The sequence below is a fragment of the Electrona antarctica genome (assembly GCF_951216825.1).
Source record: "Electrona antarctica genome assembly, chromosome: 6".
Taxonomy (NCBI): domain Eukaryota; kingdom Metazoa; phylum Chordata; class Actinopteri; order Myctophiformes; family Myctophidae; genus Electrona; species Electrona antarctica.
The window spans coordinates 37,534,265-37,560,283 of NC_136811.1; the positions used below are offsets into that span (position 1 = coordinate 37,534,265).

At 42.2% G+C, this 26,019-nt stretch overlaps 1 protein-coding gene across 2 annotated transcripts in view; it reads left to right on the forward strand.

Annotated features, from left to right (window-relative positions):
- The window catches only part of myom3 (myomesin 3), a 70,183-nt gene that overhangs the window by 25,059 nt on the left and 19,105 nt on the right, over positions 1–26,019 (forward strand). For both annotated transcript variants that reach the window (XM_079503432.1, XM_079503431.1), the window contains exons 8-20: positions 163–207; positions 3,847–3,987; positions 4,807–4,968; positions 7,342–7,483; positions 10,423–10,622; positions 11,211–11,264; positions 12,738–12,865; positions 15,360–15,543; positions 16,240–16,414; positions 18,943–19,064; positions 19,922–20,112; positions 21,976–22,102; positions 24,299–24,480. In XM_079503432.1, coding sequence (XP_079359558.1) covers positions 163–207; positions 3,847–3,987; positions 4,807–4,968; positions 7,342–7,483; positions 10,423–10,622; positions 11,211–11,264; positions 12,738–12,865; positions 15,360–15,543; positions 16,240–16,414; positions 18,943–19,064; positions 19,922–20,112; positions 21,976–22,102; positions 24,299–24,480 — 1,853 coding nt within the window. The remainder of the gene's footprint in view (positions 1–162; positions 208–3,846; positions 3,988–4,806; positions 4,969–7,341; positions 7,484–10,422; positions 10,623–11,210; positions 11,265–12,737; positions 12,866–15,359; positions 15,544–16,239; positions 16,415–18,942; positions 19,065–19,921; positions 20,113–21,975; positions 22,103–24,298; positions 24,481–26,019) is intronic.

Consider the following 26,019-nt stretch of genomic DNA (forward strand, 5'->3'; position numbering starts at 1 on the left):
GAATATTAGATGTGACTTGTATAAACGGAGCTTCACCAGGATTGATCTGTCGTCTCTCTTTGTCTCTTCCATTTTCATTTTCTCTCTTCCATTTTCTTCTCCTCTCTCTATCACTCTCTGGCCCCCACACCACTCACCCATCTGGCCCACTCCTTCATATAGCATATCAAGGAACCGTGGCTGGATCAGAGCACTTGCAAATCCCTGGTAAGTTTCACACCGATGCCTAATGAAAAATGTCCCCTTTCATTTTCTGTGCCACCCCTTTGAAGTTCCTCACTTCTGGTGAAAGCCGTGAGGGCAGAGTTGCTTTGAAGGTAGAGGTGTACAACACAAAGTCCTGCTGCTGTGCACTAAGACAGAAGATTTTGAAGACTTGAAAGTTGAAAGGAATCATGGTGTTGATGATGATGTTTGCTCATGGAGGAGGAGGGAGGGGTGTCACTGCATGTGCAAGCTTTGTGTACCATGGGTTTCCACTTTCCAGGTCTAGTATGCACTAAGCGCTTAGTAAGGCTGTGTGACTGTGAGCCACAGTTGATACGAATCTTTGCCACTTGAGCCAAAGTGAGAGTCATGTATATTTCATCCTACTGAGACTGAGGAATTCATTCAGCTTTGCTTCAAGCCAGAGAGCATCACACACTAACCGTGCCACTCTTTGACCCGGATTAGCCACCCTCCACCAAGTGTGTGTGTGTGTGTGTGTGTGTGTGTGTGTGTGTGTGTGTGTGTGTGTGTGTGTGTGTGTGTGTGTGTGTGTGTGTGTGTGTGTGTGTGTGTGTGTGTGTGTGTGTGTGTGTGTGTGCGTGTGTGTGTGTGTGTGTGCATGCATGAATGATATTGTGTGTACAGTACACCCACTGTACCCAGTACTGGGTGTCAATGGACAATTTTCCATTTCTTTGAAAACCATTGGAAATATTTCCCTTGTTGTCTGTCTGTAAGGTTTGAGAGAATATATTCAAAGAAATAATAAGAAATATTAAAATTAGTTAACACTAAAAACAGTTGCTTTGTTTTCATATTGGTGGCTGTTCGCCTTGCTGTGATCTTCCAGCTATGAGTTCAACACCTTTTCCATTTCCAACTATACACATTCTTTCGATCTTCTCTACCATATGTGACTACATTTGACTGAGGGACTGCCATTGGATTTTTTTGAATTTTCGTTTTTTTCATGTCATATGAAAGCAGGGAATCATAGCTTCAAATTGACATATTGGTTGTTCAGTTTGACCCACCAGTTTTGGAGATATGGCTTATAGAGTAATGTCTTGCAGAAAACAGCGAGTTGAGAAAACCGGCTTGAAAGGTTCACTTCTGTGGTCTCTAACATTACACCTAGCTACATGTTTGGGCATTTATTTCATATTTACATGTCGATTTCAGCTCTGACACTTATTTCAGACATGCTCTAGTATGTGAAGAGTCTGCCTGTGCTATTAACTCATTTTGGAAAAAAAAACAAAAAAAAAAACGTTTTTCTCCTCTGGTGAAAAGCTGTAATTTGCGCGATGGCAGTCTCTCAGTCAAATCTGGTCACATATAATGCTGTGTAAGCAACAGCCACACTCTGCGTAGCCTCGGAAACCCAGACGTTTTTATTTCCTGCGTGATCTAGAAATTAATTGCCAATAATTTTCAATGAAGATTCATCAGCATGTAATGCAATCAGGGTCTGCTTGCTGGGGGAAATGGGTGGATGGGTATTATAGGCTATGCTGGTGTTTTCATGGGGCCGAAAATTCATTATCTCCAGCAGTAGCAGCATCACTCACCAAACAAAGGTGCAACTGTGGTGCATTTATCAAAATCATTATTGCTTGTAAGGAAGCATGGAAGGGGAGTGATCGAGAAGCAGAGGGGAAGGTTATTAAGGCTATGCACGCTCTTCTGATTGCAAGGAGCTGATAAGGAGTATTGGATGATTATAAGAAACGTGACACCGCCACTCGGCTAAGTCTCTGGGAGCAGGATTTGACAGCTAGGGCCTTGTAGCAAACCTTTCCATCTCCCTTCCACAATGCGTCGCTTCAGAGTTCATTCAACCATGAAAAGAAAAGTCTTGTCAAGAACTGTACTGCAGGAAGATATGTCACGTCCTCTTGGTTCCCTCAATTAGCACTTCACTATAAAGTCCCTCCCCAACCCGTCCTTGTCCAATAGGCATGTTAGCAGGACAGGACTCACAGGAGACATGGTAATGCTGTCCTGGTCTCACCCATTGAGATGCACGTATTATTGCCATCACCTGGGTGGCTCAATCGTGTAACTTCCCGACCTTAAACTGTGTAACAACAACACAGCCATGCAAAATAACACTGACAGCTATGAGGTGATGAAAGCTTGCCATCCTTTGTTAACGGTTGCTAACGGTTGCTAAACTATTACCCCGTGGGTGAGGGGGGACATTGTCTATACAGCATACATGGGCAGGTTGCTAAACTATTACCCCGTGGGTGAGGGGGGACATTGTCTATACAGCATACATGGGCAGGTTGCTAAACTATTACCCCGTGGGTGAGGGGGGACATTGTCTATACAGCATACATGGGCAACTGGCGGTCCGGGGGCCACATGCGGCCCCCACAATCACTCAATGCGGCCCGCAGGTTAATATTCCGAACATTGATATATTATTGATTTTAGCAAATGACTAGTATGAAAATTTAATCGTCTTTTTTATGTCCAATGTATTTGTATTTAGTTCATAAAGTTAACATAACTATAACTAAATGCATTTTAAATTACTTTTCAGGATTCCAATTCAAAAATAGCAAAAGATTATTCAGGATTTCAATTCAAATATAGCAAAAAAATAACTTATCTACAAGCTCAAAACGCGTCGCACTGCAACACGTTTTGAGCTTGTAGATCGGCTATTCTTTTGCTACGACAGTAATATGCAATGTGGCCCTCTGGAGCGAGTGTGGAAATATAGTGGCCCTCTCCATTGTCAAAGTTGCCCATCCCTGGTCTACAGTATGTGTTCGTAGCTGTCCATTGTCTATGTGTTGCTCTGGGAGATGGTGGAGCCTTTCTTTCCATTACGGTTATGCCAGTTGGCATAATAAGAGCTTCTTTTTTTATAGTTTGACTGTTTGACTTTGCTCATTTTCACTCCCTGCCACAAGTGAGAGAAACGGAGGAAGCTTGTCACTTGTGTAAAAAATAATGAGATCTGATGTCACCATGGCACGACAGTACGTGCCACGGTATAGAGAATGTCAAGTCGACTCAGTCTGGATTAACATGGTGATGAGGCTGTGGAGACGGTAGAGAAATGAGCTCTCATCCCTAATCACTGCTAACGTTGTGGCCAGTCTGGCCTGTCACTTCATCTGTTCTCTGCTCTTTCTCCCCTCCCTTACTCTTTCCCCCAGTTTACCTGTCACATTCATCTCTGTTGTAGTTGTCAAAAAATAGACCTGGACACAGCAGTACTGTTCCATGGAAAACGGATTACTGTCTGAGTCTGTAATGATTGTTTTTGCAGTGCACTCATGCTGTGTCTTGGCTTACTTTCAGTATTCAGGGCATACAATAATATAACACGCAAGGTGTAATGCTTAATTTATCCTCCGCCATACATTGGTGTCATGTACCATGCAGATATAGCTGATCTATAAGCTCATAACGTGTCACATTGCGATGTATAGTGAACTTGTAGATCAGCTGTTTCCAGCATGCGACACAATACCCCTAGGTAGGGGGTTCCATGCTCCTTTAGATACACTTATAATAATACACCTAAAACATATATGAAGTTTCCATTGTGTTTAAGTGCTACCGCGTGTAAACTCATTATTTGAGGCTTTTGTTCTCCACTCTCTCTCTCTCTAGTGGCAGCTTCGGACCTGCAGGCCCAGTTTGACACAACTTTCCAGCCGACCTGGGTAAAAGAGGGGGGCAGCCTCACCCTGCAGTGCAGCTTCACCTCGGACCTGCTGCCCTTCCAGCAGAACATCAGCTGGTTCAGAAACGGTGAGTGCATGGGGAGCTGGTCCACATTCACTGACACGGGGTGAGTTTAACATTGCTGCTATGTATTTGCAGAAGTCCGACATAGGGAGGGAAAGCAGCTATATGTGAAAGACACAAGGAGACCTCAAGAGAATAAGACGACTTGGGATTTTCATCCCCATGTTTTGTCGTTTCCCAGTAATATTTTTGAATGGCTACGTTGGCTGTCACTTGGCTGGCACTTTAAAATTCTGTCACTGGTAGATTACATCACCACACGGGCCAGATTTTGTTCTCGGGAACATGCACGACTGCAACTAAAGATGGATGTTTTAATTATTTGTTAATTTAAGGCTGTAAAACCCATAAAATCAAGCCACCACAGAATGTTTATGTAGCAGAGTGGCTCACAGCCTCAGCCTGATGGCTTTCATGCGGGAGACCCGAGTTCGAATCCAGGGCGTTACAATGGTGCCGTGACCCGGATTGGGTTTCCCTGTGGGAGGTCAAAAGGGGGGTGAGTGTAGCAAAGTGGCTCAGCTCAAAAGTCAAGTATCTCCCCCGAGCCATAGGCAATTCCCTTTGGCTTAGTGGTTTTTGTTTTTTCCATGCAAGAGACCTGGGTTCCATTCCCGGGTGTTAAGGTCTCCACACACCGGGTGCGAATTCGGATTTTTAAGTGGCGTTTCTCCATCGATTTTCCGAAAAACGCCACCTTTACACTTAGTAATATCAACACTCCTTCAAGAAGACTGGGTGAATCATGAATTGTTAAAAGTGAACTCCACCCGCGCTGTATCTTGTTTGACATGTCACCTTCATCTGTCCACTTGACTGCAGGCGTCCAGTTGCATCAGTCCAGCAGGGTGGAGATTGAGACTACTGGTGCCTCTGCCTCTATCACCCTGAGGAGGGTGCATAAGGACCATGAGGGCACGTACTCTGTCCGTCTGAGGAACTGGGATGGGCTTCAGGAGCACAGCTCCTTTGTCTATGTCACAGGTGAGTCCAACGAGTGTTTGTATACTGTACTGTGAAGTGTGAAAGTCAGCCTTATATTCCTCATATTTGGTGGATTTTTTAATATTTGGATTGTGTTGCATTATGCATTTAATTTGAACATACAACCTTGCAACTGTGAGATGGCTTTGTATTTGCTAGAATAATTTAGATTTCCTTGTCTTTTTGTAATCATCAAACGTGTTCTCCTCTAAATGGCTTGTTAACTTTTGTAGATTGGTACTGCTTTTGGCATGGACATAAAATAACAAATCGCCCCTACATTCTCAGTCACAACAAATTAATTGGATGAGAATTACATAGGACCACAATGGAAACAAGTCTCTACTCCTTCCCTATAGGACTTTTTTGTGTTATCCTTTTAGCCTAAATATCTTACTGTACCTCCGTGCTGTATACATTTCTGACTAATAAAGTATTTAACAAAAATAATAATAATCACACCTGTGTGAAGTGATAGCCTGGCACAGCCAGACTTCATCTGCCTGCACTGCAGCGCGCAGTGCAGCGCAGTGGTATATTAGTATCGCAACGCAAGGCTAGTGAAGTGAGGGGCGCTCTTATCATCGTATCATCATGACGTAAAATAGACACTATGCCAATTTGCTCAGACACTATGACTATGAATAAAAATTCTCCATTCATTGTCAATAGGAATTTAATGTTTGTTTAAGACGAAATTTGTGGACAGTAACTAAAAGCTGGATGTAGGAGGGTCTAAAACCCCTCAAACATGAATGAGAGAGTAGCAGGCAGATGATGGCCGTTGACAACGTTTTTGTTGATAAAACATTCATATAGCCCCCAAGGAAAATGTTGCTAATGTGTCATGTCTTAAATTATCACGTCAGTCCTCTTAATGTTCCCCCATATTAGTCTCTCTCTCTCTCTCTCTCTCTCTCTCTCTCTCTCTCTCTCTCTCTCTCTCTCTCTCTCTCTCTCTCTCTCTCTCTCTCTCTCTCTCTGATGATTCATCCACATACCTTGACCTGTTAATCTCACCACTACCCACTGGCTTAGCCCTGCTCCTTTCTGCCCTATACGTCATGTGAGAACAATAGCTTGGGGATTACATTAACCAGATTACTTTTAATCCTGTCACATTTACACTTCACTCACTCTGATTCACAGTCTCCTCATCCTCACTCTTTCTCACTCATGCTACTCTTCCTTTTTTTCCTTCTTTTTTCTCTCCCTAGCCTCCTCACACTCCTTATTACCTGGCATACTTTCCTATAGAATACTCACACTCTTTTAATGAGACATAGTGCACTGGTTCTCAACATGGGGTTCAGGGACACCCAGGAGTCCTTGGAGGGAACCAAATGGGACCAATGGGCCCATTGTACACTCTCAGAGTTATATTAGCTAACGAGCATGCGGATTGCCGCCCCAGAAATAAAAGAAAACAATTTCAAATGGGGTTGCAATTAATGCACTCCACATTTGATAAAGTGTAAAGCTCACATAAACATGTCCACAATGAAAGCCAATAGTAATCACAGATTAAAGTATCACACAATTAGATTTACCAATTCAAATAATTTTATTCAAGTTCAATAAAAGGCTGACGTAAATTGCCCATCTAGAACAAAACGATACAAGCTTGTGAAAACACAAGCAGCACAAACAAATATCTATTTATAATTCCACTGAAGAATAAAACGGTGCCTGTATTCTCTGCCCCAATTATGCAATACCTGTTGTATCCGTCTGCCTGCTTGTGTCCCTTTTATGGCCATAATAGATCCCTGATGTCATCAGTATATGGGTATGTCCATATATGGGCATATCGGTGGGATCAGCGGTTCTGGACAACCGGATCTCCATATATGTGTATATTTTATGCCTATATCAGAATGCCTGCATGGGTCTACCTCAACAGACTTCACTCTGGAGTAGCTAACAGCAAACTCATCCAGCAACCGGATGTCCGTATATGCCTATAGACTAGAGGGTATGCGCGTGACATCATCATCAAACCCGGAAGTTATGCAGGAATGCCTACTGAGTGGCAAAAAACTACTTTCTGGCCTTGACAACCTATAAATCCAAACAGAAAAGTCCTATCTGATTGCATTAAACAACATTAAACAATGTTAAACTCACTTTGCATGTTGCTTTGCCACTCGATGTGCCATTCACTTTAAGCATGCGCATACCCTCTATAGCTGAGAGTAGTGCACAGCACTCCCCTCCAGTCGTCTGCGACGTGCACAGCGTGTTTGAAGTCGGTACAGACGGACGTACATTTTTGTCTGCAAAATTTGAGGCTACTGTGGTTTGGACTATAAAATTCAAAGTAAGTAAGTAGTGGATCAGAGTGTAATTCTATGGGGTTGTCTCCTCTCTCAGATGGATCAGCTGCAGTGCTAGGTGGGCCGGCATCTCCTCTGTCCGTCCAGGTGTCTGACATCAATAAGGACTATGTCTTTTTGACCTGGGAACCACCTAGTGCAGATGGAGCCAGTCCTGTACAGGGTTACTATGTTGAAAGGTAATGTGGGAGACTGGTGCCATCAGTTTCTTTTGTTGTAGTTACCAATGTAACTTTCCTGAAATATTTGTACAAATGATTTACTTTTAAAACTGCAATCTGGAACTGTTATGCCTTATTCGTTCAAATAATTGTAGCTTTAATTGTTTTGTGCCACACATAATCTCTCAATGTTTTTCTTATTTTTTTTAAAATATTGAATGGGTTTCCAGATTATTTCACATAACAGTCAGATACGAACTCCCTATAAATGATTGTTGCTATGCTTAAAAGTATGTATGTTAAGCCGGTTGAGGGCAATTTGAAATACACTGGATGAAAGCTTCTTGCACCATCAAAAAGCACATAGTGTAGCCCATTGCATGGACAAATGCATTTAAACCACCCTGTCACGTCATCACATTGATAAGGCTTATCTTAAATTCCAGCTACAGCTACTTTCTATCTTTCGATCTTTCATTCTATTATAAAATAGTAAGACCGAAAAAACTATCCACGGATTCCACGCTGCCAAAGCATTATCATTTTATTAAATCAAAGGTTTATATTCACCACCATCTTCTTCAATTACCATAACTTGCCTTTAATTTTTTGGCGTCAATCATGCTGCGAGAGTAGTACTGTATAGCTGTCACATTTTTGTTTGATGGGCCTTACAACTCATTTAGCCCCTAGCCTGTGCTCATTTCAAACCTAACAAAGGACAGTTAGCAAGACAGGCCCATTGAAGCAGATCTTGGTCTCTGCACAGTGGGTGAGGAAATTGGATTGGGGTAGATAAAGATGGTGGTGCTATAGCAGCCAACAGTGGTGTAATATCCATTTGGCAGAGTTCACAGGAGATGGATTATATAATTGGTAATTATGGGAATGGAACACTGTGCTAACTCCAGATCAAAGTCTCCCACTGAAGAACAGGTGCCCACTCATTACTGACACCAATCAATCAATATTGCCATTTGTGCTGTACATGTATACATATGTACCATGTCTGTGCGAGCTGGTATACGAGGGTGCATTTATGTTTGCATGGGTGCAGGTGTTATAGTTACTACAATTGCATGTGTGCTTTTTGTGGGGATTTGTGCATACGTTCTTTCTACATACAATGTCCTTGTGTGAAGTATACATTTTGTGAACACGTGCGTAAGAGGTGGATGCGTGTTCTGTGAGCACTTTTTGGTACATATTGTATATTTCTTGGGAGCTACACATCATATAAATAATGTGTGTTTCTGTGCGCACGAGCGTGCATGCGCACATATGCGTGTGTGTCTTTGCGCACATGCACATCCAGTCATCCATCCATCTTCATCCACTCATCAAGATTCCAGAGTCAAGTCGCAGGTTAATACTTAATTCAGCAGAGTTCCAGAGACTTCCCTTTGCCAGGCCACATTATAGCTACTTCATACTGGGGGATCCCAAGGCGTTCTAAGGCCATTATTTCCCCTTCCCCTTGGTCTGCACCATAGTCTCCTCCCAGCAGCCTGTGCCGCCCGAGGGACACCCCAGGAAGCATCTCTACAAACCACCCAAATCACCTTAACTGGGTCCTCTCCTTGTAAAGGAGTAGCGGCTCTAGTCTGAGCCTGCCCCGGGTGACTGAATTTCTCACCTTATCCCTAAGGTCCTCAGATTTGCTACATGGGGGCCGCCATATCTTTATGTGAATATTAGCCAAAATATGCCTCGCTGTGAGTTTGTAGATCGGCTATTTTCAGCAAAGACGTTTGGTGTAGAGGGAAAAAAGAGTGAAAGGCCAAGTGGTTAAAGTGGCCAAGTGGTTAAATGTCTGAAAATACACATTAACATTAATCCAACGTATACTGATGATAGTGTGGTCAAGATTGTATCCACAATCTTGTTCTTTTGGTCATGACCCCACACTTGAGAGCACGTGAAGCGTTGTCCAGGGTGTTTTAAAGGACCACTTCACCACTTTTCAACCTATCTTCATATAATAGGTTCTCACTAATAATCATGATAAAATGGCACGATTCTTTTCTACTCAGTCTGTGTCTCATAGGAGGGCTGTCGGCAGTTTAGAAACCGTCCTCCAGTGACATCATCATTAGGCAGATTTGTTTTTAAACAAGATTTTTTTTACAAAAATGTTTAGATTTTCATTATCGTAAGAACGATGGCTCCCATTTTCGCATTGCAACTTTTCAGGACTAGAAAGCCTGCAGTTTCTATTATCTTGTATTCCCCATCGATGATGTTGTTGGAGGACGGTTTCTGAACTGCCCACAGCCCTCCTATGAGACACAGACCGAGTAGGAAAAGAATGCGCCATTTTTTCATGATTATTAGTGAGGACCTATTATGAAGATAGGTTGAAAAGTGGTGAAGTGGTCCTTTAAGGAAGGCTCATACCCAGAGCTTTGTCTTCTGGCCCAGCTCTCTTTCCGATACAAGTTGTACAGCACTGGTCAAAAGCTGAGCCAGAAGGCAAAGCTCTACAACGAATGGAATACTACTCCTGCTGATCCGACTCTGGCTGATCTCCTGCTTCGTTCCCCCCTCACTCACACTCTGTGTGTCACCGCAAATAAAAACAGGTTTACTGAGAAGTACTTGCTGACTGATGAATGATATTGGATGTTGGGAAATGGAAAGAAAGCAAGAATCCTTCCAGTTCCCTAGCAACCCACTAACTCTGAGTTTGAAACCTTGATTATTTACAGTCTTTGTTTACCACCAATAGCTAAGTTTAAGTTGAGTTTAGTTAGTTTATTTGATCATCCTTCAGTCTCCTCTCAACTCATACCCCCCTTCCCTATCCTTGAAATACGACAAGATAGTCTTGGGAATTAGTCTATTTCTTACTTTATAAATGATAAGAGCTGTGGTTAACTTTTTTTGGATATATACCACAAACAAAAAAAAGACAAATAATAGTCCTAAATATCATGTCTGTCTGTCTGTCTGGTAAGGTATGACATGGCTCAAGCCCAGTGGCTCCGCTGTAATGACATGGTCCAGACAGCATGCCACTACCCAGTGTTTGGACTAAAGGAGGGGACCCTCTACCAGTTTAGAGTGTGTGCCGTCAACCGGGCCGGTGTGGGACGTCCCTCCAAGGCTACAGAGCCTGTCCTCACTTTGGACCCCCTGGAACCCACCAGAACCATGGGTAACACACACACACACACGCACGCACGCACGCATGCACACACGCACACACGCACACATACATACACACACACACACACACACCACATAGTCTGTGTGGCACACTGACTGCTGTTGGGACTGATGTCCCAACAGATACTGTGGATCATTAGCACAGATGAAGGTCAGACATAAGGTTACTCGCCTTTGGCCAATTCCCATCCTTCTCTTCTTTTTCTTTATTCCTATCTCTCTCAATTCAATTCAACGAACACTTTGAGTAATACTATCTTGTGAGACTATAAAAGATTGTGCATTTTCTGTCAGAGATAGTTATACATCCATATAGGAGACGTTCTCTCTCTCTCTCTCTCTCTCTCTCTCTCTCTCTCTCTCTCTCTCTCTCTCTCTCTCTCTCTGCCGTGGCTGCTTACCATGGACAGCATTTTCAACATTAACAATAATAGTGTTCTCATGGGCTCATTCAACTTCATTACATCGATCTCTGTTTCTTACTATTTTCTTCTCTCTCTCTCTCTCTCTCTCTCTCTCTCTCTCTCTCTCTCTCTCTCTCTCTCTCTCTCTCTCTCTCTCTCTATTTGTCTCTCAGTGGTCAAGGTGCACAGGGGGAGAGAGATCACAATCACTAAAGACCAGCTGGAAGGTGAGAATGCAATTCATGGTAAAGGACAATAATATACACATTATAACATATGAAATATCTTTGAACACCCAACTTTTCCATTACTTCCTTCAGCACGTGCTGTGCAACTATGTCACATGCTGCTGTGTACCGTGTGCATGCTCCTTGGTCCTTGCCTTTTATGTTACCTCAGGCGCACGGCTAAATGCATCTTCATGTTATGTTCTAGCTAGTTGTGGTAATTGCGCAGCTGAGGCCATAATGCACATTATGTTCCATTTGCAGAGCAGGATAGAATGGATGGTCCTCATTGGCTTCCTGGTAAATGGATATACGATTACGTACTATGTAATCTAATCTAATGATATTCTGGGCATGTCTTAAATGAACAAGACATGGGTCTAATAATGGTGTGGCGCTCATGTGGATCTCTGACTTAGGGTGCGTTCAGTAAAGTGCACCGGGAGCGTATTAGTTTGTATTGCGCAGTGCGCTCATTGCGCTATATCTGAACGTACCCATAAATGTGGCCAATCTACAATTCTAGTTCTACAGTAGGACATATCTGTTTCAAGCTGATCTGGCTTTGACTGCCATTAAAGTTAAATATTTAAAAACAATACAGAAAACATTGTAGACATTTGACGCTGATTTGTCCAGCCGTTTGTGAGATTACCCCTGGGAACGTACGCACGTACGCACACACACAACCAGACATGTCCTCTTTCTTGTAGATGGACGCATGTGCATGCGTGCGTGCGTGCATGCTCACGTGTGTGAGGGTATCCATCGATATCAATCAGTCACGACGTTTGATCTCACGGGTGTGTGCATTACTGTGTCCTCTGTTGTTCAATTGGTTTGACAGAGAAGGCCACCAATGGGAGAAAAAAGGAACAATTTTTGCAGCACACATGCACGCATGAACACACACACACACACACACACACACACACACACTACACACACACACACACACACTGTCCCTGTGCCACTGTCTGATTCTGTCTGATCAACATCTTTCACTGCGTTGTCTTTGGTCTTGTCGCTGCTTTGATCCACGTCATGTTCATCTGCTGACTCTTTTCGGGCCGATAGACACATGGAAGAACAGACGGAGAAAATCAAGAAAATTCAGGCATTAATGTTTAGACAGACAGAAAGACAGGCGGACTGAAATGACAGGAAAACAGACTCAGGCAGCCTGAGTCTACAAGAATGACAGTTATATAGGCATGTGATAAAAACAGAATACTATCTTTTTAATAGATTTTTTTTATGGTGAACCAAGCCGTTTCATTTCCTATACTGTCTTCTATGTGACATATAGCCACTAGCTTCTCTATAGGCATAATGATCTCCATCTCCAACCTCCATTAGAAGAAATGAAAAAGAAAGTTTTCCTTTTGTTGTCATCCATCACCTTCTGCATAAAAATAATATAACGTGATATCTTCTCTTCTCCTCTCCTTTTACTTCCTTGTTTCCCTCCAGGACAGATAAAAGTTCCCCACCCGCCCACGGATGTGCACGCCTGTGAGGTGAGCAACACCTACGTGGTGCTGCGCTGGGCCGAGCCTGAACCAAGAGGAAGGGAGCCGCTAACCTTCTACGTGGAACGGGTCAGTCTTTTACTCCCACATGCAAACACAAGCATCAATATTTGAGAGATGCTTAAAGGGGTACTAAAGCCAGAGTTTGCTGCTACCTACTGTACAGTATACAGGCTGGCCGGGGTGCACCTTCTTAAACTAAATTGTGTATATGGAAAATAACCTACTGTGAAGCTGTTCACAAAACGTTTACCTAACATGTACATACAGTATGTTACCATTTTTTATTCTTTGATTGCTCTTTCTTGCACTCTTTATTCTATCCCTTTGTTTGGTGTGCTTGCTGTGTTTTCTTTTTTGCTGTTTTGAATGTTATGCTATCTATGCTGCTGCATTGTCTAAAGGAAGCCAAACAAAAATGTAACAATACCTGTACACAAGCTGTAACAATAAAGTACAACCTTGAACCTTGGGTACCATGTACCAAGGATAGACCCCTGGGGGACCCCAGTCAACGAAGTACAGTATGTAGTGTTTAAACAAGGGATAATTGACGGCCAGCCGGTCATTGAGGTGCCAGGGTGCTTATTACCTTAATTGGTAATAAGCTGTCAATTATCCCACTTATTACACGGCTAATACATTAATTAATATATTGACCCTTGAGCCAAAAGTATACAAAATGAAGTATTTCCTTGCTAACTGTAATGAAAGTATTCAATAATTGTTGCGCTGGGTGGAAATGGTCGCCTGAGTCTTTGATTAGACAGCGGTTAGTTATAGAGCTCATCAGTTATAATTCAGAAATAATACCCTGCTGTATTCAGTGATTGACCAATCAGAATCAAGCGTTCACCAAGCCGTGTAATTGGTTTTAATAGAGGCCTAGGCGTATATCCAATAATAATAATAATAATATATTACATTGAACCCATCCATTGGCGTGTCTGTACTGTCAGTTCCCCAATGACTTTCTAAACTATGTTGATTTTGTGCAGTCTGCTGACAGAATGTGGGCCAAATTTACAGCTTCTGGCAACTGTGCTAATTAAAGACATAACAGTGGAAGAACAAAATAAACTTCTTCTGCTGTGGTGCCACTTTAGGTGGAAATTTGTAGATTCATTAAAGGCAAGCAGACCCTGAAGTTTCTCTTTCCTGCCACATACCTCGACATCACAGGTGTTTAATTTACTTGCTTGTGAACCTTTTTCAGTTAACTTTATGGGTGATTAAAAACGACCTGGAAGGGATTTGACTGTTAAAGTAGTTGACAAAATAGTAGCCTGAGCTAACGCTAGACATTTCTGGCCTAGATGGGAGGGCCGCGGCTCAGAGCCCTGACGTCACATCATTATAAGCGACGCCTACGCGGAAAGGTTGACTCCCACGTTTAGGCCAGTGCAGCCCATGCGTAAATCCAGGCTTTCATTTTTCGCGCAGACGAAATGAAAGCCTGGGTATCGAGGCTACAAAATAGTGACAGCACAATGGTGTTTGTTATTTTACACATTTGTGGTGGGGGACACAGGTGTGCAAATTATATTTGTTTAATAAATATTCTTTGTATTGGTAATTATTTTTAATGGATATTGGAAACAGTTTTCTTCAAACAAACTGTGAGTGATCCTTTTACATAGACAGCAGAGCACCTCTGTTCTCCAATATCACATGGCAATAATGTGAAGGAAAGACAGCAAACAGGTGCAGGAAATTGTTTTTTTATTGGACTTTGATAAGTTGCATCTAAAATTATTGAATTCTATATGGCTTCACTTCCACCCATAAAATGAAAGGAAATTTCATATATCCGTCTCTTGCCCTTGAAAAGGCATTGTATAATCTCTGATCTCCCAAGTTCTCTTTTCAACAAAAGAGTAAAGCAGCTAAAGAGAGGGATGAAATTACTCTTGAGACAATAGTTTGGGAACCGCCAGCCTAGATGAATAATGGCAAAGTGATAGCAGACAGCTGGTGTGCATTTTGGATAATTTGCCAAGATTACAAACGGCATGGTGGATCATGCTGATTGCCTTTCCATCTGTCTGTCTGTATGTTCGCATGATTGTCCGCACCCTTTTGTCTTCTTTGATTTGCTGTCGGTCTCTGACACTCTCTCTGTTTGTCTTCCACTGTCATTCGGTGTGGATTTCTAGCAATATGTTCTCCAACACTAATTACATGATTGACAACACAGACATAATAATAAGGGTAATAATAATAATAATAATGATGATGATGATGATGACGATGATGATGATGACGATGATGATGATGATGATGATGATGATGATGATGATGATACCGGTAATAATAATAATGCTAGCATCCCAGGGCATGTCATAATAATAAAAAATAGACAAACATTTGGCAAATAATAGGCAAACATTCTGAGAAAATAGCAGATCTCAAAGCTCTGCAAGCTTGTATAGTGGTTATTCTTGCTATTTGACATATACAACAAAGTATGCAGTATAGGGTTTAAGTGCATGGTTAAATAATAGAATATAAATAATGTATTTGGCTGTTAAAATAACACTGATGTTGTGTGCCTACCATCCAGTCCCTGGCAGGGAAGAACAGTTGGAAGCTGGCCAGTATGGATATGGTAGTGAACTCCCCCAGGTTCCCTGTGTTTGACCTGGAAAAAGGCAAGCAATACTGCTTCAGGATTCGTGCTATCAACAAGTATGGCGTCAGTGACCCTTCCGATCCCAGCGCACCCATCTCCCTGGGAGAGCCACAAGGTGAGAGAGAGAGAGAGAGAGAGAGAGAGAGAGAGAGAGAGAGAGAGAGAGAGCCATTTAATCTCCATACGGTATCATTACATATCAACATGCAGTGTTTTTAACTTGTTGTGACTCTGAAAGAATAGTACTTTTTTCTATAGTTTGTTTTCTATGCAACTGTACAAAGTACAGTAGCCTATACCACAACTGTATCCAGTGATGACATCAGAAACTAGTTGTGTACTACAGTAGCTCAAAGAGACTAAATGTTATTCTTAAAAATCTACCTAGCCTGAAATTAAATAAACATCTGCAATGATATGAATATGATTATAAAGAAATCTGTGTCCGGCTAGAATTTTCTTTTTGATCACTACATTTCAAATATTTAGAAAACGGTCCAATGTTCTCGTTCAGACTCAAAACATTTCTCCAACACTGAAAAATGTGGAAGCAAAAATTAAATAGTCTTCCTCTGTGTGTGTTGACGATGGTCTGATGAGTGAGGACCATCCACTCTCTGTATCACTTTATTTCACCATTTCACTTTTTGCACTTTTGTAAGTAAAAGAAAAAGGTTTGCATCCAAAGTTAAGAAAAAATAAATTGTCAGTGTGTTTATGGACTGGCCTCTCCTGCACCTGTCTTCAGCCCCATTCTTTCCTTCTCTATCTTTCTGTCCTTCTTTCACATCTTTCACCTCTTTTCCATCAGTGGTGCCACCTCCTCCCCACTCTGTGGTGGCTATCATAGACACGGACACCTCAGTACTGCTCCAGTGGCAGGAACCCAAAAACAAAGACCACGTCCTTGGCTACTACCTCTATTACAGCGAAGCAGGCACACAAGGATGGAGCACCATCAACAACAAGCCTGTCACTCAGACCAGGTAATCATTAACCACTTAATCCCACATCCTTAGTCAAGCAGACCTGTATGTACTTGGACCGTACTTGGTTTTCCGTCTACACCAAATCTCTTTGCCAAAAATAGCTGATCTACAAGTTCACAACGCGTCAATGTGGCAAGTTGTGAGCTTGTGGAACTGCTATTTTTGGCTAATGTTCCCCCCAGAATATGGATGCTGGCATTTAAAAAATGTACTACTCTTTTTAGTTGGTTAATTAATATGTCAGTGTTTCTGCTTGAATCCAGATAAAGAGTCAAGCAGAAACTGTAAACAAAGCGATTCTGACAGTCCTTTGTGGCAGTTGTCATCAGGCTCCAAAACCATGAACCCCAGAAGTTGTGTTCTCTTCTTGGATTACTGACTCGTGATTCTGGAAGATTTATACATGGACAAATGTAATGTAGCTAATGTACAGTACACTACAGAACCATGACAGATACCTGTGAAGGTTAAAGATGCTATAAGCATTTCCTTGTTGATAGATTGATTGATTCGATTTATTTACTTATATTTACTTATGATTATAGGCCTATTCACCGTTAGCACCGTTGATAGACTGTACATATCGTTGCTGCAAGGTTTCCACCTGACAGCGACAATATATTATCCAGATACCCACTGTTGGAAGGCCAGCTAGCTGACACTGTGCATTTATCAGTCTCACATCCACTGTTGATAGACTCTGTACATAGTCATTCATAACCAATAGATGTATACCCATTAATATATATTTACTGCTTATAGATTGTGCATAATATAGAATATACGTTAACTGAGACCAAGGGTCAGATTCTGTGTATTTTTATTTTATTTTTAAGTGGTGCAAGTGACTAAGTGACTATGTGTGTGGGTGGGTGTGTGGGTGACTGGGTGGGTGCGTCTGAGCATGAAAACAGCATGGTTGTTTTTCACCACCTGTGAGCAACCTAACACACACACAAACACACGCACATATTAACTGTATATATGGTGATTTTGGGTGTGCCAGTACAGTACAGTACAGTACAGTACAGTACAGTACAGTACAGTACAGTACAGTACAGTACAGTACAGTACAGTACAGTACAGTACAGTACAGTACAGTACAGTGGAGGGTACAGTAGAGGGACCCCCACATGGTAACTCTGTCATTTCTCAACCGTTTCGGACACGGGGCGGCTCCTGTGGGTCTGGAACTCCCCCCCGGGGACCCCCACACGGAGTTTCACCACTTACTTCACACGGGTGTGATTTTTTATTATCGACCTACCTACACATATCCTCTGTGTTGCATGCATTGAGGAATAACTGGAGGAGGCATAGAAAATCGCCGCCCACTCGTTTGATTGAAACTCACTCAGCCTGCAGCGCATACATACTATGTCGGATGTATCTCTCTCCTTCCGGGGTTTGATGACAGTATAGCATGCACAGTAGTGTCCTTTATGCTTCTAACTGAGGATATTCCTACCATTGAACATGAACTACCGGTATATTATATATATTATACCGGTATATTAAGGACTCAGGCCACTCAGGCCACCCTTTCCAACTTTCCAATAATTTCAATGAAAGTTACTCACCCAGCGCTGCAGCACATACTCCTTAACCCTAGAACACTAAACTTAACTTTTGTCAAACAATCACTAAACCCGGGTATATTCTACCCAATGTAATATATTCCATAAAATATATTTCTCATTAAAATATATTGAAGTACAGCAATATGTGGCAACTTGAGGTATTCTTCTTTAATATTTCATCATGAGAGAGAACGAAAAATAGATCATGGAGGGGGGGGGGGGGGGGGGGGGGTTATCATAGGGGCAAAAATCTGTGAAAAATGTGGTTATTATTTTTAAAATATTCCTAAAAAAGAAAAGAAAAAAGCTGGGAACTGGGAGGGGATGGTCCATTAAAAAAAGGAAAAGAAAGGCACTATTATATTGTAGGGTATTATATCACTCTATCGCTAAACGCAGGTGAAATTCACCCAAACACCTGCCTGTAGAAAAAAACAAGGATGTGGGCAGGGAAACAAACCTACCTTCTATGATGTCACTGAGAATCATGAAGGTACTGAAGGTCCCACCTCAGACATCAGCAACTTTATGAAAATTACAAAAATATAATTGTCTGTGTGAAACACACCAACACACAGGTTTAGTGTTCTAGGGTTAAGCATGTGCATTAAAGAAGAATACCACTCCTTTTCAACATTGAACTATTCCATTAATATACCTTAGAGTTGTTGTGTGGAATTAATAATAAATCAATTCTGTTTAGCCTAGAACGGGAGGTCTAAAACTTAGGGCCGTGTGATCAGTGACATTTGGTCTGCAGTCTGCAGAGAGGACATTAATGTCATTTATGCGTTCTCTATACTGCTGTTATAAACTACCTCCATGTGCAAGCTGAACACTATAGGATGCAGTAGAACTAGATTTAACTGCGCTGATGGCGTAGCAGCTGGCCTGGCTGGGCTTGACTTGTGATTCAATCTACCTGAACACAATCTCCTTGTTTAGGTTTACAGTCCATGGGCTGAAGAAGAATAAGGAGTATGTGTTCAGGGTGAAGTCGGTTGGCAGAGCAGGAAACAGCAAGTATTCAGACGAGTCATCCTCCACCTTGGTCAAGTCAGCCATCTGTGAGTCCAACTGTCAGCAAGGACACAAAATATCTGTTTGACTGCAGACATTAATATATTATTGTACCTCAGTTTTCCAAACAGAAAGGGGTGTATACTGTAGCTGAGAGAAGGTGTAGTCCCGCTCACCATCTGTCTTCACTTACGTGCGTGTGTACGCGTAATATATATATATAATATTAAATGCATTTATAAAACTGAAAAAGGTCAAACTAGAGAAGCAACAGGGACTAAAAAGTCAAGCTTGCAAATGACAAAGACGCCTTCCATTACATTTATCATACGAGATGTGTCTCTCTCTTTCTCCTATAGCATCACCTAATAATAGCTATGAAGCAATTACAGGAAATTATACCAAATCCAATTAATATAATGGTGGACCTGGGGCGTTCTTTCTCTCCTCACGGGTCAGTTTGTTCACAAATAGCTATATTAAGACTCAGGAGGAGTTTACCAGTTTGAGAACATCTGACCCTTTTCTTCTGTTGAGCACTGTGGTTCAATTTCAGATAATATACACTCTGCTGTCTGCTATAATGATGAGTCATTTCGCCTGCCACTCACTAGCAGAGTATTCCCATAGTCTGCCGGTCTGTCATTACCTGGGGGGGGATAGATGGCATAACTCCAAGTCTTTGTGTCTGAAAATGAACACTATGTCCTTAAGTGACCCGAATGAATGAAAAATAAAAAGCAGAAGAAAAAAACGGAATACAAGAGACTAGACTAGACTATAGACTAACCTGGAATAGAATACAGTTTCAGTCCATGTTGGTGTTTTTTGGTCTATTAATCGAGAATGATTGGTCATTTGCAACTACGATAACATGCACACTCTCATGCTCTCTACGGTCCAGCCACTCCGTCCTCTCCATCGGCCATTGTCCTGCTCATGTGCACTGGCTCTGAGATGGTGCTGAGCTGGAAGGCCCCTGCCTGGAACGGAGGCCAGCCTGTACGTGGCTACTACCTGGACCAGAGGGACAGTGGCCTGCAGGCTACATGGAGAGATGTCAACACCAAACCTGCCAAAGACAGGCAGCACACGGTCAGATCCCAACAGATTGTGAAGTCTAGGCGTGTGGTGTGAGGAGATTAATATCATTATCATCATCTTATTTTTAGTATAGTTTACCAATAAACCTTTCTAAGTGTCTTTCTTTAGGTTTCCCACCATGTGCATTGAATTTGGTCTATACTAGGATTAAAGTTAGGGTTAGCTATTTGCTAGTGCTGAAGGTTTTACCACTGAGCTAATAGAAACCCATAGATATTTAAAAAATCACACCCATGTGAAGTGAGGGGCGCTAATATATTAAAGTCTAACTCATGTTGATTAGGTGATGTAATGGTGATATAAAACAAACGGTGCCGACACAAACATTAAACGCCATTAACAATAAAGAGACAATATGATGTAAATGACACATTATGACGTAAATTTCCCTTCATTCATTGTCAATGCGTTTACAAAACAAACATTGAACTAAAGACAAACATTAAACCTGTGTATAGGCGCCCCTCAAAAAATATATATAAAATCTCAAATTTCTTCATTTGCATTTCAATTATGTCAACTCTGGCCTAAACTCCCACGGCTGCATAAGATATGTCACTAGGCAACAAGCGGTGTCCATGGAGACATGAAATCTTGAGCGTGTTTCAGGGAGATTACAGGTGCTGCTAATTAGACAATATGTAAAGGTCTTATCCCAATTGTCACGTTAGCTTCTGGCGAGAAACGGGCAAAGCAGATTAAAGAAATGACAGTAGGCCTACTATATGTCAATCTGAAATGTAAAGTGCAGCGTCTTTTCGGCTCAGTTCATTGATTGGACACTGGCTGCAGGAAACTCACGTGTGAGAACATTCCGCATTGCCCGTTGGGCTCTACCCCTCATCCTCCCAAATGATCATAGCATCTTAAAATAGACATTTTCACTGGCAGATCGTTTTCCTGCATGCAAATTAGATTAATTTGAATACTGATTGTGCTATGATTCTGTGCTCGAGGCTCGTTTCTTCCATGGTTTGTGTAGCAAATTAATTTCCCACGAAATCATTCACTGCTTCAGCAGTCAGCCTGGCACCACCACCTATCCTGGTTCCGGCTCGTTAGGACAGGCAGAAGAGGTGAATCCAAATGCCTCCCAAATTTGAAACTCAAACTCCTCTGAATAAACCGCCACATTACAAATGTAGCATGTCTGCCACCTAGTGGGCAGAAGTTGTATCTGCGTCCTTTTTGTAGGCTATTTCACAGAGCTGGACAGTGGACACTCCATGATATTGATCCAATAAGGGGGTAGTTGTACCAAGAATAGTTAACGGCAGATCTATAGATGCAGGAGGGGAAATGGGCTTTTGGGAAGCAAATGCTATTAATGTGAATTAACCCCCCCCCCCCCCCCCCCCCCCAACATTCTCTGGCTGCTTCCATTGATGGACAGCTGTTGCTGGAGGGCCTTAAGGTGGCAGGAGAGGTTTCAAGCTCTTCACTGGAGCGATAAGGGGCTTAAAGTGGCTGTGAATAGGAAGATCAATGTGTAGATCAATAGGGCAGAATCCCCTCTCTCCCCAAAGCCAGTGTCTCTGGGACCTCAGCAGAAGTGCTGTGGCGGCAGCAGGCACAGCACTGGAACCACGTTCAAAAGAGTCTGCTGTAAAATAAATTGGACTGGGACGAGAGTGCCAACCCGTGTTTTGATCAGAGGCACACTGTAATTCCATGCAGGGTTAATCCGACTGTGAGTGTATGAATTGTAAACCAAATGGACCCTTCAGCAGTTGGTTGCATTTGTAGGCTACACTCTCAGAGTTAGAGGTGGATAAATGAACACCGGATTTTATGTCATTGTTGAATCCTGAGGTGTTTCTGTGTGTGTTCTTCTACGTCTATATCTACCTCTAGGTTTCCAACCTGTCTAGTGGACACCATTACCAGTTTCGTGTTTTTGCTACTAATATGGCCGGAGTTGGAAAGGCCTCTGAAGCCAGCGAAGCCTTCCTATGTGAGGAATGGATAATGCCGGAGCCAGGTGAGGCCTGTCACACAAAAAACGGATTCAAGCCCTCTATATCATGGCACATTCCGCACATATACTGTAAATTGTGTTTGCTTTATTTCAATTACTCTAATTCAAGGGATATACATATGCATTTAATTGATGCAGGTTTGCACCTACACCACCCATACACTATATCGTCACTGTCGGGCACAAACCTCTTATCTCCATATTGTGTTTTTTTTTTTTTAAATGAACGCCGTACTTGATCATACAGCGTCACACAAAAGTAGCACATCTGCTAGCTCAAAACACGGTGCGAAGCGATGCGTTTCGAGCTTGTAGATCTGCTACTTTTTTTAATTTGAATCCTGATTGCAAAGTAACAGTTTTGGATATATGAGGTTCCCACCGAACAGAGACAATATGATAGGCTCATAATATACGCTACTGACAATAGATAGGACAGTCCCATTTAAATTGTACTGACAGGCAGTGGTAGTAGTAAAACACGTGTTAATAGAAAACTGACATATGTTACAATGAATACACTGATTAGCTGTTGAACTGCAGTTTCTCATTTGAATTTGAAAGTGATTGAACTGAAAGGGACCTGGCCAATTCTGATCCAAGCGCAGAGAACACTCACACACTCCCTCCTCGCTCACTCACTTACTCACTCACTCACTCACGCACGCATGTCCACACACACACACACACAGATGCGGCACATGCAGGCTCTTGCGCAAACTAATACCTGCATTCCCCTATTCATTCTTCTAAACACACTCCATCATGCAATAATGCAATGGTTCAGTAGGCAGCCATGCCCCGCAGTACTGGCCCCACTCATATAATGTCATGATATTAATATTGGAAATGGAGAGAAGCTATTGCACACACACCACTGTTAAAGCGCAGCTCATTAATCTCTGCAAATGGGCACACGTACCGTACCACCACTACCCTTCTCCAATGTCATTAATAATTTAAATGTGACCGAAAATCATTAGGCAAATTAACTACCACACGCTGGCACTGAAAAAGAGGGGTAGATTAAGCAAAGTCACTTTTCTGCATTTTGCTTTACCATCATTTTTGTGCTTTTCTTTATGATCACTAGGCTGTGTCAAAGAAAGTCTGCTTTATGGCTTATTATGGGGCCCTGCGAAAAGAAATCTACCACCACCCAATATCTGGCCATTGTTTTCCCCTATATTTCACTTTGACATATTTTTATTGGAAGATTTGTGGTTTTCTCTTATCGCGAAAAATGTCACTAGAGTGCACATAGATACAGTACACACATGTAGAGGTATATACGCACAACAAGTGCACGCACGCACGCACGCACGCACGCACGCACGCACGCACGCACGCACTCACTCACTCACTCACTCACTCACTCACTCACTCACTCATTGTCTCCACCAGGCCGAAGGCATGGGGAGAGAGTATGTTTTGCACTCCGTCCGTGTGTATGTGTTTGGGAGGCTGTGTGTGAGTCTGTGTGTGTGTGTGTGTGTGTGTGTGCGTGCGTCCGTCCGTCCGTCCATCTGTCCATCTGTCCATCTGTTACCAGCTAATCTCCAGCACCGTTAACCTGGTCGGTGCCAAATTTTGCATGTACACTCCCTGGATGCCAAAGATGAACCTCTGCCCCACATTTTCCAGAACGGCCTGTTATAGCGCTACCAGGAGGCCGACTTTTGGAAAACACATTTTTTTATATTACTCCTCCAGATTCTGTCTAAAAATCCCGCAAATCCTTACACATTATCTCTATAGTCATGTGTTCAAGACGGATCTGTCCCATATTTCATATTCCATCCTAATTGGCTAACATTGGCTTTCAAAGTTTGCAGGATTGGCCCCTCTAATCATGAATGCAGGGTGCAATTTACGTGAAATATTTCACAGACTTTCCTACTAGGCTGAGGAATATATCCCACCCTTTTCACATTGGCCTGTTATAGCGCCACCAACAGGTGGATTTTTGCAAAACACATCTTTGGAACAAAATGCCCCAAATCATCCAATTGCCATCCAAGGCGTAAGAAGAAATGCCACCCTTTTCACATTAGCCTATTATAGCGCCACCAGGAGGCCACAACCTCCCCTGCCCAGGGTGCCTTGCATGGTGGAGACCTGTGCCCCGAGGGGCACTTTATCTAGTTCTCTCTCTCTCTACCTTGTTGTTCTGACCCATCTGCACCATCCCTCCACCAGGGTGCCCCTATGACCTGGAGTTCAGGGAGGTGAGACAAGACTCTGTGGTGCTGCTGTGGGCGGCACCATTGTATGGAGGACGCAGCCCCGTTACTGGCTATCTGCTGGAAAGCAGCGAGAGTGACCAATCTGAGAGCTGGACTGCCGTGAATGATGAGCCAACACCCAAGACCTTTTACAAGGTATATGTTGCAACCACTCAAACAGCATTTTATACTATTTGGCTATTCGGAAATAGATTACATTAGAATTATACTAACAAACTATACGACCATTACCGGCAAATATTGTATTGTGAATTTTGCGTGTTTTACAGTAAACTATTTGTTTAAATAAGAATAAAGGCACTTATTAAACTGAGAATTATTCATGTTCAATAGGTATTTGATATTCATTTTAGCTTTTTCTGTATCCTCTGGCCTCCTCCTGCTCCTTATTCTTTTCCAAAACAAATATTAAAATCACCCCCGTGTGAAGTAAGTGGTGCAACTCCGTGTGGGGGTCCCTGTACTGTACTGTACTGTACTGTACTGTACTGTACTGTACTGTACTGTACTGTACTGTACTGTACTGTACTGTACTGTACTGTACTGTACTGTACTGTACTGTACTGTACTGATACACCTGAAATCATCAGTTAATATGTATGTGTGTGTTAGGCTGCATAACAGTGACACATGGTTTTGAAAACCAACCAAATGCTATTTTTGTGCTCGGACACAGCCAGCCATCCAGGGACAGACCCAGCCAGGCAGCCAGAGACACACAAAGCTCCTTAATGAAGTGGTTGCACCACTTAAAAATAAATGAAAACAGTAAATGAAGAAACACAGCCTCCTCACATAGGAGGAAATGAAATGAAATGATTACTATATTTACCCAGGGTATCTGGGTAATAGAACATTTCATCGTAGTGGTTCAATGCCTTGTTCAAGGGCACTTCAGCGGTGGTAATTTTAACGTGTCGGACCGCTGATTCGAACTGGCGACCTTCCGGTATCAAGACCGCTCCGCAATCCGTTCGGCCACCGCTGCCACAATGATACACTATGATAGTACTATGAGTCACCAGAAATAAGGACGGGTGTTTTCAATGAATCTATCATGGTTAAAATGGAGTTTTAAGTTACGGTGGGTTTAGGAAGGGAATGTTTTTCTTTTGTCTTGAAGGGACATTTTTTGCACAATAACAGTCTTTTCATTATGTCTGCCCACGATCTCTGTGATTCATACAGTACGTTTGTTTACCTCAGTCACTGATACTAAAATCTGATATTTTATTTTTATTTTTTCTATATGAACCTGTGACCCATATACTGATATAAAACGAAAATAAAAAGATTTTGAAAAGAAAATAAAGAAATGTACAGCACTTATTCCAATGAATAATGGGGGATTAACCCAAACATTGCAGGTTATGTTAGATTTCAGTGCTGCATTTGATACCCTCTATCATGATATTTTAATTGAAAAGCTTATACAGGTCTACTGTTTGGAACACAGAAAGGTAACTTATTGTCCTTAAGAAGTGGAATGACTTTTCCCTCCTTCCACAGTCTAGGTCAGGATACCCTACCCCGCATAGCAGACATCTGTTAAGTATGTGACTTAAGGGACCTGGAATGTAATCAGAAGCAAAGTTTAACACTGTGCTATGGAGATTGTCTGACTGCCTGCATACCAATATTCAGGAATAGATTTCAGCAGTTTCTTAACTTCAC